The sequence below is a fragment of the Magnolia sinica genome, chromosome 5, assembly GCF_029962835.1.
Source record: "Magnolia sinica isolate HGM2019 chromosome 5, MsV1, whole genome shotgun sequence".
NCBI classification, from domain to species: domain Eukaryota; kingdom Viridiplantae; phylum Streptophyta; class Magnoliopsida; order Magnoliales; family Magnoliaceae; genus Magnolia; species Magnolia sinica.
In genome coordinates, this window is record NC_080577.1 from 61,342,887 (window position 1) to 61,357,962 (window position 15,076).

At 40.1% G+C, this 15,076-nt stretch overlaps 1 protein-coding gene across 2 annotated transcripts; it reads left to right on the forward strand.

Moving 5' to 3' along the window:
• The first annotated feature begins 1,636 nt into the window (after positions 1 to 1,636).
• Positions 1,637 to 14,311, forward strand: LOC131246081 (polygalacturonase-like). Of its 2 annotated transcripts, none has more exons than XM_058245945.1 (4): positions 1,637 to 2,104; positions 2,602 to 2,891; positions 3,716 to 3,944; positions 14,045 to 14,311. In XM_058245945.1, exons 1-4 carry the CDS (start codon positions 1,679 to 1,681, stop codon positions 14,261 to 14,263), a joined length of 1,164 nt encoding a protein of 387 aa, XP_058101928.1. In that variant the 5' UTR covers positions 1,637 to 1,678; the 3' UTR covers positions 14,264 to 14,311. The 2 variants fall into 2 exon arrangements, with proteins under 2 accessions (XP_058101928.1, XP_058101927.1); XM_058245944.1 differs by lacking the exon at positions 14,045 to 14,311 and adding an exon at positions 6,318 to 6,551 and having other exon boundaries at positions 1,643 to 2,104.
• The last annotated feature ends 765 nt before the right edge of the window (positions 14,312 to 15,076 follow it).

Below are 15,076 nucleotides of genomic sequence, written 5' to 3' on the forward strand. Positions count from 1 at the left end.
CGTATGACCAAATGACCATTATATCTTTTTCGATCTCTGCGACAGGCATCACCCTTTCTTATACCCCGCCCTCATCATTAAATGACAAATTCAAAAAAAAAAAAAGGGAAGAGATCGGGTTAATTAGAGTTTGAAATTTAAACTCCCGCACTTGTAGATCAATTCAAACTCTTAATTCTCGAGCTCACATATGTTAAGTTCGGAAGTAGGGGAAAACTATTATAGGGAAAACTGAACTGACCTATTACATGGGACACATATGCATCATGAGGGGGACCAGGGCAATGTTGGAGAAGAATCGCCTAAAGAGGCTCCTCGAACCACCAACTTTTTGACCACATAAAAGAGCCGAGCTAAGCTCTGAGGGGAAACCCTATAAATGAGCTCCGATGAGAGACTCACCTGCCGAGCTAAATTGCTTGAATTCAGAACTCAATGATAGAACTTATCGGCTGAGCTGATCAGACCAATATCGACCACGATTGAGGGATATCTGGAAAAAAATCCTTCATTGTATTGAGCAAGGATAGACCCGACGAAATCCTATCCAAAGATCACACCAATCGAGACAGTAACAAAGATATTCTCGAGAGAAAATTCTCATTCAAATTTGAACCCTTCAGCATATCTGATAAATCCCACTAAAATACGAAAATCGGCTAAGCATCCTATAAATATACCCACTGTCTTGGAAGGAAGGCACGCAAAAAAATTTCCGACTCAGGTCCTATTCCTGTGATAAACTTACCCACCTAACTTAGGCATCCGAGGTCCCCAGCCAATACCGACGCCCCCATGATCATTTACATTCTTACTGGTGCATGTATCAAATGTGCCTTCAGCTGCAACTGCAAGCTCATCCAGGTTTGGACGTTAACAACACTCATAGTTATTTCTATATACCAATGTCAAGTATGAATTGGGTACCCATAGTTGTACCATCCAAGGTGTTATGGTGTTGATGTACTTATCAAGGTATTAGGTACCTATTTATGATTTGAATTTTAAAATAAATAAATAACAACAACAACAACAACAACAATAATAATAATAATAATAATAATAACCATATATCAGGCAATGTTTGGCTGGGCTCGGCCCTAGCTATCCATTGGGTGCACCCGGCCTATTGGCATCCCTAGACAAGTCGCTCCAATGCAACTTATCCATGTCAACTCAGACAAGCCAACCAATACAACCCCGGCTTGACTCCGGACTCAATGAGTAGGCTAGAGTGGCGAGTCTTTTAACCCGGTCACAGGTTTTGTTAGGACCTGAACTCATGACTCACTTAGCAAACATGAAGAGCTCGGTCCAGTGGTACATTTGAAAAGTTAAGCCTGTACTGTCGGATTCGGCTGGTAACTTAAGTCTTTTTCGAGATTGAGCTCATGGAGTTCAAACATACTATGCTGTGGTCTGATTCTTTGAGCTATGACGTCGTTTGTAATTTGACTAATACAGTTTTACACTAGAGCGAAAAGGGTATTCTGGTAATTCCCGATGTTGAAAAGATGGTCCCTTTATTCCGGTTTTGGGGGGTGACTTGCTTCCTGCTTCAACCATCCAAACTACTCCAATGTCTATAAATAGCCCAAACCTACACAAGTTTTCTCACTCATCAACACTACATTCTCTCGATCTCTCACTCATCAACACTACCCCTCCCCCTCTCCCTATGGAAAAGCCCATGCATTTCCTTCTCTCATTTCTCTTCATTGTCTTACCATCAGCACAAGGAGATTACAGCATTCTCGACTTTGGTGCCAAACCCGATGGTGTGACCGATTCCACCAAATCCTTCCTTAGTGCATGGGCCACGGCTTGCGCCTCAGCTGAGTCCACGACCATCCACGTGCCCCCTGGTTCGTATTTGCTGGGGCAGACTGTCTTTGCAGGCCCATGTAAGAACAATGGGATCACCATTCGGATTGATGGGACCCTCGTTGCACCTGCGAATTATGTGTCCCTGGGCTCATCAGGACATTGGCTGTTTTTCAATGATGTTCAGGGCGTTTCTGTCTATGGTGGGACCCTTGATGGGCGTGGGTCCGGTCTGTGGGCTTGCAAGGCATCCAGTGGGAATTGCCCAGCTGGTGCAGAGGTAGGTGAATTTGAGGAGAATCACATTCAAATATTGACAAATTTACCTGTTACCGTTTTTCTTGTTAATATTTGGCACCCTCTTATATTTATATACAACTTTGTGCTTCTCCATTTAATAAAGTGGAAAGAGAAATGTCTATCTATCGACCAGTACAACTGGAAATTGGGTACGCTGAGTACAAGTAATTCAAACTAAACTGTCCAAATTATAGGTCCTAGTTTAGATGCATTGTGAGCCCATTATTTGGATACTTAAGATGGTCCCTTGGTTTTCATTTTGGCATTGTGACCCATGCAAGGGAAGGTTAGGCTTGACGTGCGGTTCAGATTAATATTTTGAACTGCCATGTGTGCAGTAAGATTCACTTGCACTATAATATGAATGCAAGCTAGTTGTTGTATGGGATCATTTCCGATTAAAATAATTATAAAATGCTAAAAATTAAACGAGGGAAAACTGACAATTTAGGTATACATCACTTGTGATGCTTGCAGTCGCTGACCTTCAACAACGCAAAGGACATCTTAATCAGCGGCCTAACTTCGATGAACAGCAAACTCTACCACATCGTGATTGACGGTTGCGCGAATGTGATTGTCCAAGGGGTGAAGATCGTAGCCCCTGGCAACAGCCCCAACACAGATGGCATACACGTGCAACAATCAACGGGTGTCACCATCACTGGGACGAGCATAAAGACGGGAGATGACTGCATCTCAGTTGGCCCCGGCACCATGAACTTGTGGGTTGAGAACATTGCCTGCGGCCCTGGACATGGCATCAGGTAACCAATGATCCACCAACGCCCAGAGGGCCCATATATTCCCTGTGGCCCTAGACATGTGCGACCTAGAAACTTCATTTTGTTGCTAAAATCATCAATTTCTATTATATACAAAATAAATGGGACCGGATTCAGACCCAACTAGACCCAACCGGAGTCTAACCTGGACCCGACTTGGACCAGACAAGATACAATAAAATCTAGTCTGGTCAATTGGGTAACCGTAGGTCTGGGTGTCTAATGATTGCCCTTATTTGGCAGATGCAAGCCATGCTCGGGCCCAACTAAATTTTGTCTAGGGCCGGATCTGAAATTGCTTCATTCCAGCCCTTTCTCCTCCCTAGTTTCAATGGCTGCATTACAGGGCCATTACAAAAAGATAGCGGTTGAATGTATATCTGTTAAAATTTGGATGGTTCATACTTATCAGATGGGATCTGGTCCACCCGGAGGATGGAATTTTAATTCTTTGAAGTTTATACTATACATGTGGCATATGTGTGCGATGAACCAATGCATTTGTGCATCATAAGGCTCCCTAAATGGACTGTAGATGAAAAGGGATTACAGTGTCCATTCAATCCAACAATGCTAGATAAGATGCGTGGAAAATTATGTACCAGATTAGGATTGCAGGATCACTGTCATATCTTTCCAATGAGGAGTTCATTACGGTCCCCTGTCATTGGATGGTTCATATCACACTGAAAATATATGCAATATTTACAGTATAAAAAGCTGAAGGATGTGAGTGTGCTGGATCTCATCCTACAAATCATGCATGTGACTACATGCTAACGTGTGCATATATGTGCTTTTGGCAGCATTGGAAGCCTCGGGAAGGAGCTGAATGAGGCAGGGGTGCAGAACGTGACCGTTAAAACGGTTGTATTTACAGGGACTGAAAACGGGTTGAGGATAAAATCATGGGGAAGGCCCAGCAACGGTTTTGTGAAGGGAGTTACTTTCGAGCACGCTGTTATGCAAAATGTCCAAAATCCTATCATCATCGACCAAAATTACTGCCCTCACCAGGAAGATTGCCCTGATCAGGTATTACCGTTACAAGGCTAATAATGGAATTTGCCTATTTTATTGTTCTCTTTTTTCTAAAGGTCACATGGGCAAGGTTAAAAATATGGACCGCTAATTAAAGGAGGTTCATATGATCATGCTGGATCAATGGCCATGAAGCACTCTTGATCCTTACAATTTGTGGTGGAGACCCCGGTAATCTCCACAATGCATTGCTAATCATTCAAACAATTTGTAATATTATTAATGGTACGAAATAAAATTTTTTATTTAAAATCAGTTTAGGCCACTCAAATCAAATGCTTAATGTGGATTAACATTTCTAAAGCATGAGGGGTGTTTTTTTTTTTTTTGGGGGGGGGGGTATTCAACTAGAATCGAAGTTTATAAAAGGGGATTAACAGCCTCATTGCAATATACAAGAGGTGAATAAACGGGCATAATCCTTAAAATGTTTACTATATTAGAGGGTACGTGTGGTAGAATCTAGCATTGAATTTGCATGAGAGGCACCGGCAGTTTAGTAATATGGACGGTTGATCTAATGAAACTCATTAGGGATATATGCACCAAAATATCCATATCAGAAGATCCAAACCATCATAGTTTTTCGCACTTCTCTAGTTGAATATGGATATCGCAATCCACGATCGAAGGCTTAGAATATAGTATCATCATGGATTTAATTTTCCATGAAAACATGAGATTTTTGTGGACCACATCTGACGCAGGGATGGGCCTGAGGAGGTTGAGCACCGTCTTCCTCAAGGATAACTGTTCCTAATCCACAGAACTTCTCCGGACCCCTAACATATATACCTCGAATCCACGAGGAAACAGAGAAAAATAGAAAATAATTTCTAGAAAATTCAAAATAATTTTTTTAATGATGAAAAATGAGATTACAACTCTTTAAATGAGGCTACGAACCCTAGGGAGAATTTTCAAAATTAAACTACAACTAAAACTCTTAGAAATCGTGACTTAGTATAAATAGTAAACTAACATTCGCGATTCCTACTAGTGCGCATGGTTTTTGGCCAAAAATAGCAAGTGTCCTATTTAGCTGAATCACGATGTTCACTTAACTATTCTAAGCACTTTTCATGTTGGGTGCAACTCTTAAAGCCTAATGGATGAAGAGTTATACTCAAACTAAAACTTACTATAAATAGTAAAAACGAAATTAAAACAGGAATTCGACCGTCGATCTAATTGTTTTCACAAATTTGGTGCGAATAACCCAATATAGCGAGGTTGGGTGGCTAAAGTAGCTCGTCCTACTCCAAAATCATATATGATACGTCCGATGGCTCATTCCAGTTTGCAAAATACGTCCATTTTAAGTTCTGACAAACCTGAACTGGCCAATTTATCACACTACTCTTGTGCTAATGACCCAAACAAACGCAAAATATATTCATTCTAAAAGAGAATGACTCTGGTCATCCGGTCATTATGGAGGCCCACGCAACAACGAATGAAGGTTGACCAACCTTTGTTAGCCTTGTGTGAAGGTTGTCGTGCCTTATACAAGAAAAAAACACACCGTGAGAGTGAGAGTGAGAGAGAGAGAGAGAGAGAGAGAGAGAGAGAGAGAGAGAGAGAGAGAGAGAGAGAGAGAGTTTTACAATGTCACTTTAAGTATTTTCGATATTGCTATGTATATAGCTTCACTAACGAGCTCCTCTAATTATCTATAAATGAAATTATTTGCTCAATAAAGAAAAAATCATAAGTCAGTTGGTGGCTCAGGTGTTGTATATTTTGAACCCTAAAAAGACAAAAGGTGAAAGATACTAGATCCCCCACCACATCGGGCCCATGACCAACTTTAACAAATATAGGATACCATCTTACATAGAAACTCTTTTGTGAAGATTTTTTATTTTATTTTATTTTATTTTATTTTTATTTTTATTTTAACTTTATTTTTTATTTTGGTGTTGTTTTCGAATGTATTACAAATACGTGGTTTCCATAATCTGTCCCTTGTCAAATTCAACGTGTAAAACCTTGGACATGAAATTGGTTGTATGGAAAATCCTGTTTCTCTATATTTCACCGAAAAAAAAAAAATAGTAACCAATTATCCATTCCAGGCTTTTGTTTAAAAATCCGAAAACAATATCCCAAAAAAATGTTTAAGTACATTTCTGAAATGGCAGAAGAAATGTGAGGTAGCTTTTTATGGTAACCCAGACGTGGAATCCATAAAAAAAAGCTATAATCCAAAACAACCAACGGCTGGAAAATCGGAATCCATGGTTTTCCATTTCCTGAGGAATCCAGGTTACAGTTTCCTATCCGTGTTTTAGTTTTCTAACCCCTAATTCTCCAAGTTCAACTTTCTCAACTGCCTTTTCTTTTTCTTTCCAATTTTTTTCTCAGAATTCTGGCGTAAAAATCAGCGAAGTGACCTACAACGACATCCACGGATCATCGGCAACCCAGGTCGCTGTGAAATTCGACTGTAGCACCACCCATCCATGCAGTGGAATCGGCCTACAAGACGTAAAGCTTACATACAAAAATCAACCCTCACAATCATCTTGTATGAATGCGGACGGAAATGCTAGCGGTTTTGTTGTGCCACCGAGTTGTTTGTAGATGAAAAAAATAAATTTTATTATTAATATAGGTTCTTTTTCCTAATTACTAGACAGAGTACATGTTATGCAACATGCACCTTTTTTTTTTTCTTCTTCTTATTCTTCCTCTTTTTATTTCTTCTTATTATTTTTTTACCATATGGGAACACGGCCACAAGACTTCGATGTGCACACTACGCATCTATTGTACCATGTTGTGGACTGTTCCTTAAAGAACCAATTGGAAAAGGACACGTGAAACACCAAGGAGATGCGGGTGCAGTCAGCACTTGAATTCTTAGTTTTGCCATCAAACCCAATGCCCAATTCTCCGAGTCAAGATGGGGCATCTTCGTCTTGGAGCGACCCTCTAGATGATATTAGTTGGGTTGCACGACATGTAGATGAGAATCCAACATATTGTAGAGCAAGGAAGGGATCAAGCAGAGCAATCGTGAATCCATGTTGATATCTTCAACAGGTGGATAGCTAGTTAGACCGAGAACTTGAACCGGTTGGTGGTTATCCTTTCCAAGATGACACCTACTACACCTCAATAAAATGTTAAGATCAGTTCTCTGGACAACTTGGCACCAGTACCACCCCCACAACGGAATACACAATTTTCTCTAACACAGGATATGTGGAATGTGCCTCCGCCTGTCAAATTCAAGTGAATTGAGCAGGAGGCCAGAAACTTCCTTCACGAAGTTAAAAATCAAGGAGTGCCTAGGGGCACCCTTTCCTTAGGAACCCGCCTTACAATGGCAGACTATACTCGATAAATCCAGATCTGCCACCAGTGGAGGAACCTTAACATGTGGATAGCGATCAGGTTATACAACGGGTATAAGATGTCACGCTCCAAACTCGGAAACCGGGCTCACAAAATTTCCGATCGCCGAATTCGGTGTCGAGAGCCTACATAATACCCCATTCTCAGCTCTCAGTGCCCATACGCCAAATTTTGATCATGGGATCCTATAAGGAGGATTTTTCAACGTACATTTATTTCGTAAGAAGCATAACCACAAGTTTACCCAAATCACAAAGGCAGCATCATCATCACATATTCACTAAAATAAACAGTTGAATACAGTGCTGTAAAGGAAAATATACATATATCAAAAATTAAAGCTCCAGAAAACCGCTGCATGCTACAACCTCAACGTTGTTGCGACTTAACGCCACTTGCACGCATCTATCGTGCATAAGCTTATTAAAAGCTTAGAGGGTGGTGTAAGTGTGTACACAAAGTAAGTGTCAAGTATACAATGTCAGAGCAATGCGAGAACATGCTGGTAAGTCCATAAATACCATTAATCTTATCCAAGTTATGTGATGCAAAGCATAATAAGCCAATATCATATACTGAGGAAGAAATGTAGATCAACTATGCAATGTAGAAACATAGTAAGCCAAATATCATCTAATGAGGATACAATACAGTATGCAAATCCTAACGAGTCCACGAATGCCGTTAACCTCATCTAGGCCATATAAATGCAGAAACATAGCAACCCAAAATGTCATATGCTGCGAATGTAATGCAATATGCGGTGCGAATGAAATGACCAAGCTAGAGTGTGAAGTCGGGATGATAGTACGTAGTATCGCAGGCTATGAGGTCCATCACAAGGGACTTCTATCCAAACCAGTCACATACCTAAATTTGGATAGATAGACTCAATGTGGTAAACTCCTGATCTCAGGTTAGTCGCACGCTCCAACCAAAATCCAGGCCATTGCGAAGGTATACAAAATTAATTGCGCACCACCAGCCCGAGTGGATAGTGAATGAATGAATAAGTATAATGCTGAGTATACAACTCCTGCTCAATAATTCCACATATCAGTACTGTACATCTCTAGGATCATCACCGGGGTCTAGTACACTCCAAGCTGGCTACCGCCCCAGCCGACCACATAGCCCAGTGAGTGGAAAAGACCTCATTACCCTCCAACTAGTAGTATACAAATGCCTACCCGGCTCGTCGATAGCGAACCCATTTGGGAGCTGGTCAAATTCAGCCTAGCTTATAGCCCCCTCGCTCGAGCGGATAAGGCCATACCACCTCCCAACCGACCACGACACAGCGGGAGACGCAGCCTACTGGTATTTGGTACTCGGGCGCTCATGTATATCTACTCGGTATAGACGTTGGAGCATCCCTTGGTCACAGGAGTTTGGGGACCTTCACCCACGGACATCCAAAGTGCCCATATGTTCAAACCAAACATTTTCGGTGCCCCATCTGGACATCCATGATATGCCTGTGGAGGCCGCAGCCCTGATGTCGCTAGGGCGCCAAATGATCACGTCAAAAAAATTGCTAGACGCATGAGCCATACCATTCAGTCATGCATCAAACCTGCACGTACGTGCGCTCATGTGGGGCAACTCCGTCTCTCAGGGAATCCCATAAATAATTAGCCCAGTGGCACATGCTATGCTCAATCACTCCTCATAACAAGCATGTGAATTATGCGTATGACATGTGTCATGAAGTATATTAAGCATGATTATAATTGTATACATCATGATGGGCCTGGATAAGGCGGCCCATGGCTCGTAATAATGAACGAGTGGCGTGCACATAATCACATAGACATGGTGGACCTCACACATCACAATTGGGCCTCGCACATACAAGGGGCCTCATACAATCCCCATGGGCCTCATACAATCCCCATGGGCCTTGTACATTCACAATGGGCCTCAAACAATCACAATGGGTCTCATACAATCACAATGAGCCTTGTACATTCACAATGGGCCTCGTACATTCACACTGGGCGTCATACAATCCCAATGGGCCTTGTACATTCACAATGAGCCTTATACAATCACAATGTGCCTCATATAGTCGTAATGGGCCTCGTATAATCACAATGGTCCTCATATAATCACAATGAGTCTCATATAGTCGCAATGGGCCTCATACAATCATACAATGGGCCTCATACAATCACGATGGGCCTCATATAGTCGTAATGTTATGTTAACACATACTCAATGCGTATACCAATCATAGTCGTAATCGATAATTGGCTTATATATATATATATGACGGGGTTCATAGAAGGACAACAGATCTAATCCATAACATGAGGATCAGTCCTCAACAATGGATATACTAAACCTGATACCACCAATCTTTTCACCTACAGTGACGATGCACTCTCCTCATAATAGGGATGGGCCTAGATGGCCTACTCATATCAAGAATGGGCCTAAGAATAAGGAGTGAGCTTCCTTGCCCGTTCCATCACGTAACAATCTGGGCTTCCTAAGGGCCTAATAAGTACAAGGTGGGCCACATTCCCTTTGGAAGGCTCGATATGAACACAAGATAGGCTCCAAGGCTTAGGTGGTCCTACAGGGTATGGTGGAAAGCATCTTTATCAAATGGGGGCCCAATGGATTGGGATAGCCGAATCAAGGGAAAGATGGATAATATAATCATCAATGGGGGCCCACACTACACTAAAACTACAAAAAAAAGGACAGTCCAAAACTCTCTCAAATAACCAAAAAGGACGGTTATGGACCGTCGCAAGGGCCGTCAAATTTTGACGTGTCATATTACTGAAAGGACGGTTGAAAACCATCATTCTTATTAACGAAAAAAGGACAGTCATGGACTGCCCTTAAAAAGGACGGTCATGGACCGTCTTTTATGAGCTTTTAAAGGACAACCATCGATAGTCCTTATCAAGGACAGTCATGGACCGTTCTGAAAATGGACTGTTATAGACCGTCTCTAATGAGGCTTCAAAAGACGGTTATAAACCATCCTTTAAAAGTACGGTCATAGACCGTCCTTAAAAAGGACTGTCATGGACCGTCTCTTATCGTCATTCAAAGGACGACTATGGACTGTCCTTTAAAAGGACGGTCATGGACCGTCCTTAAAAAGGACTGTCATGAACCGTCTCTTATGTGCCTTCAAAGGACGGCCACAAACCGTCCTTAAAAAAGACTGTCATGGACTATCCCTTATAATCCTTCAAAGCACATTTTCAAATTTGAGAGGATCAATATACACCTGTTACAATATATTTCATCGTGTTCTTCCTGATATACACCTGTTATATAATATATTTCATCATATTCACATTCATATCCATCTAAACCCAAACTACGTAAATCCAACATAAACTACATTCATCCAAACATAAACTACATCCATCCAAACACAAACAATCTTATCCACATTACATTCATCCACGCATAAATACATATAAGTTTAACATCATAAATAAAAAAATGACAAAAAATCAGCAACAATTTTCTTTGTGCGTCTTTCATCTGAAAAATAAAATATTAAACCAACAAAACATTATAATTCAGAATCATGAAGAATTGCATAAACTTCTTCCAAAAAAGTGGACACTTTTTTAAAATAAAACTGATCATTAAAATAAAACTGATGCAAGCAAATAATGCAAAAAAGTGTTTCAATTCAAGGTAATAGAAACAACAACAAAAATTAAAGCTTTGCAAAAAGGGGCATGTGTTAAAAGGGGTAGGTTTAGGTTTTAGGTTTAGGTTTCGATTAAGGTTTAAGTTTAGGTTATAAGCTATAGGTTTAGGGAATTGAGAATAGGTTAAAGTTTAGGTTTAGAAAATCTGGTTCGGGTTCGGGATCGGGTTTAGGTTTGGGTTTTCAAGTTTAGGTTTGGGTTTAGGTTAGGGAGTTGAGATTAGGATTAAGTGTAGGTTTAAGTTTAGGGATTTGAGAATACATTAAGTTTTAGGTTTAGGTTTAGGTTATATGTTATATAGGTTTAGGTTTAGGTTTAGGTTATAAGCTATAGGTTTAGGGAATTGAGAATAGGTTAAGGTTGAGGTTTAGGAAATCGGGTTCGGGTTCGAGATCAGGTTTAGGTTTGGGTTTTCAAGTTTAGGTTTAGGTTTAGGTTAGGGAGTTGAGATTAGGATTAGGTGTAGATTTAGGTTTAGGGATTCGAGAATATATTTAGGTTTTAGGTTATAGGTTTAGATTTAGGTTTAGGCTTAGGTTTAGGTTATAAGATATAAGTTTAGGGAATAAAGAATAGGTTAAGGTTTAGGTTTAGGAAATCAGGTTCGGGTTCGGGATCGGGTTTAGGTTTGAGTTTTCAAGTTTAGGTTTAGGTTTAGGTTAGGGAGTTGAGATTAGGATTAGGTGTAGGTTTAGGTTTAGGGATTTGAGAATACATTAAGGTTTTAGGTTTAGGTTTAGGTTATAGGTTATAGGTTTAGGTTTAGGTTTAAGGTTTAGGTTATAAGCTATAGGTTTAGGGAATTGAGAATAAGTTAAGGTTTAGGTTTAGGAAATCGGGTTCGGGTTCGGGATCAGGTTTAGGTTTGGGTTTTCAAGTTTGGGTTTAGGTTTAGGTTAGGGAGTTAAGATTAGGATTAGGTGTAGGTTTAGGTTTAGGGATTTGAGAATACAAGGTTATAAGCTATAGGTTTAGGGAATTGAGAATAGGTTAATGTTTAGGTTTAGGAAATCGGGTTCGGGTTCGGGATCGGGTTTAGGTTTGGGTTTTCAAGTTTAGGTTTAGGTTTAGGTTAGGGAGTTGAGATTAGGATTAGGTGTAGGTTTAGGTTTAGGGATTTGAGAATACATTTAGGTTTTAGGTTTAGGTTATAGGTTATAGGTTTAGGTTTAGGTTAAGGTTTAGGTTTAGGTTTCGATTTAGGTTATAAGCTATATGTTTAGGGAATTGAGAATAGGTTAAGGTTTAGGTTTAGGAAATTGGGTTCGGGTTCGGGATCGGGTTTAGGTTTGGGTTTTCAAGCTTAGGTTTAGGTTTAAGTTAGGGAGTTGAGATTAGGATTAGGTGTATGTTTAGATTTAGGGATTTAAGAATACATTTAGGTTATAGGTTATAGGTTTAGGTTTAGGTTTAAGTATAGGTTAAGGTTTAGGTTATAAGCTATAGGTTTAGGGAATTGAGAATAGGTTAAGGTTAAGGTTTAGGAAATCCGGTTCAGGTTCGGAATCAGGTTTAGGTTTGGGTTTTCAAGTTTAGGTTTAGGTTTAAGTTAGGGAATTGAGATTAGGATTAGGTGTAGGTTTAGGTTTAGGGATTTGAGAATACATTTGGGTTTTAGGTTTAGGTTTAGGTTTTAGGTTATAGGTTAAGGTTTAGGTTTTAGGTTTAGGTTAAGGTTAGGTTATAGGTTATAAGTTTAGGTTATACGTTCAGGTTTTAGGTCGTAAGTTTTGGTTTTGGGTTAAGGTTATAGGTTTAGGTAAAGGTTTATGTTTAGGTTTAGGTTAAGGTTTAGGTTTAGGTTTTAAGCTATAGGTTTAGGGAATGGAGAATAGGTTAAGGTTTAGGTTTAGGAAATCGGGTTCGGGTTCGGGTTCGGGGTCGGGTTTAGGTTTGGGTTTTCAAGTTTAGGTTTAGGTTTAGGTTAGGGAGTTGAGATTAGGATTAGGTGTAGGTGTAGGTTTAGGTTTAGGGATTTGAGAATACATTTAGGTTTTAGGTTTAGGTTTAGGTTTAGGTTATAAGCTATAGGTTTAGGGAATTGACAATAGGTTAAGGTTTAGGTTTAGAAAATCGGGTTCGGGTTCTGGATCGAGTTTAGGTTTGGGTTTTCAAGTTTAGGTTTAGGTTTAGATTAGGGAGTTGAGATTAGGATTAGGTGTAGGTTTAGGTTTAGGGATTTGAGAATACATTTAGGTTTTAGGTTTAGGTTTAGGTTTTAGGTTTTAGGTTAAGGTTTAGGTTTTAGGTTTAGGTTAGGTTAAAGTTTAGGTAATTGAGTTTAGGTTATAGGTTATAGGTTTAGGTTAAGGTTTAGGTTGTAGTTATAGGTTTTGGGATTTGAGAATAAGTTTAGGTTATAGGTTAAGGGTGTGGTCCCTGCAAATACAGATATAAACACAGCCTGCTCCAATTGGCCAGACTCTTCCAATACTGTCCATAGGAAATGAACAACGTCATCATGGTCATAACAGCGGTTCCCACCTTCCAGGGCCCCCGCTCAACATCCGGATAGCTCCGATGCACATCTGGGTCTGCTCTATTAATTTCAAGCAAATACATAAACACGGCCTGTCCAAATGGCCAGGCCCCTCCAATGTTGTCCTAGGAAATTGACAGCTTCATCATGGTCATAACAGCGGCTCCCACCTTCCATGGACCCTTGCTCATCCGAATAGCTCCGACGCACATCCGAGTCTGCTTCATTAATTTTGAGTAAAAACATAGTAACCAATTATCCATTCCAGGCTTTTCTTTAAAAATCTGAAAACAATATCCCAAAAAAATGTTTAAGTACATTTCTGAAATGGCAGAAGAAATGTGAGGTAGCTTTTTATGGTAACCCAGATGTGGAATCCATAAAAAAGCTATAATCCAAAACAACCAACGGCTGGAAAATCGGAATCCATGGTTTTCCATTTCCTGAGGAATCCAGGTTACAGTTTACTATCCGTGTTTTAGTTTTCTAACCCCTAATTCTCCAAGTTCAACTTTCTCAACTGCTTTTTCTTTTTCTTTTCAAATTTTTTTTTTTCTCAGAATTCTGGCGTAAAAATCAGCGAAGTGACCTACAACGACATACACGGATCATCGGCAACCCAGGTCGCTGTGAAATTCGACTGTAGCACCACCCATCCATGCAGTGGAATCAGCCTACAAGACGTAAAGCTTACATACAAAAATCAACCCTCACAATCATCTTGTATGAATGCGGACGGAAATGCTAGCGGTTTTGTTGTGCCACCAAGTTGTTTGTAGATGAAAAAAATATATTTTATTATTAATATAAGTTCATTTTCCTAATAACTAGTCAGAGTACATGTTATGCAACATGCACTTTTCTTTCTTTCTTTTTTTCTTTTTTTTTTTCATTCTTATTCTTCCTCTTCTTTTTTTTTTCTTTTTCTTATTATTTTTTTACCATATGGGAACACGGCCACAAGACTTCGATGTGCACACTCTGCATCTATTGTACTATGTTTTGGACTGTTCCTTAAAGAACCAATTGGAAAAGGACACGTGAAAACACCAAGGAGATGCGGGTGTAGTCAGCACTTGAATTCTTAGTTATGCCATCAAACCCAATGCCCAATTCTCCAAGTCAAGATGGGTTATCTTCATTTTGGAGCGACCCTCTAGATGATATTAGTTGGGTTGCATGACATGTAGATGAGAATCCAACATATTGTGAAGCAATGAAGGGATCAAGCAGAGCAAGCGCGAGCTCAGGCAAAGCAATCGCGAATCCATGTTGGTATCTTCAACAGGTGGATAGCTAGTTAGACCGAGAACTTGAACCGAATGGTGGTTATCCTTTCCAAGATGACACCTACTACACCTTAACAAAATGTTGAGATCAGTTCTCTGGACAACTTGGCGCCAGTACCGCCCCCACAACAGAATACACAATTTTCTCCGACACAAGGTATGTGGAATATGCCTCTGCCTATCAAATTCAAGTGAATTGAGCAGGAGGCCAGAAACTTCCTTCATGAAGTTAAAAATCAAGGAGTGCCTGGGGGCACCCTTTCCTTAGGAACCCACCTTACAATGGCAGACCATACTCAATAA

Bases quoted from the DNA above. Each gene is read 5' to 3' on its own strand.
- LOC131246081 (XM_058245945.1), top strand. From the start codon at position 1,679: ATGGAAAAGCCCATGCATTTCCTTCTCTCATTTCTCTTCATTGTCTTA. The intron at 2,105-2,601 runs GTAGGTGAATTT...TGATGCTTGCAG, and splicing joins ATTGCCCAGCTGGTGCAGAG to TCGCTGACCTTCAACAACGC. The intron at 2,892-3,715 runs GTAACCAATGAT...TGCTTTTGGCAG, and splicing joins GGCCCTGGACATGGCATCAG to CATTGGAAGCCTCGGGAAGG.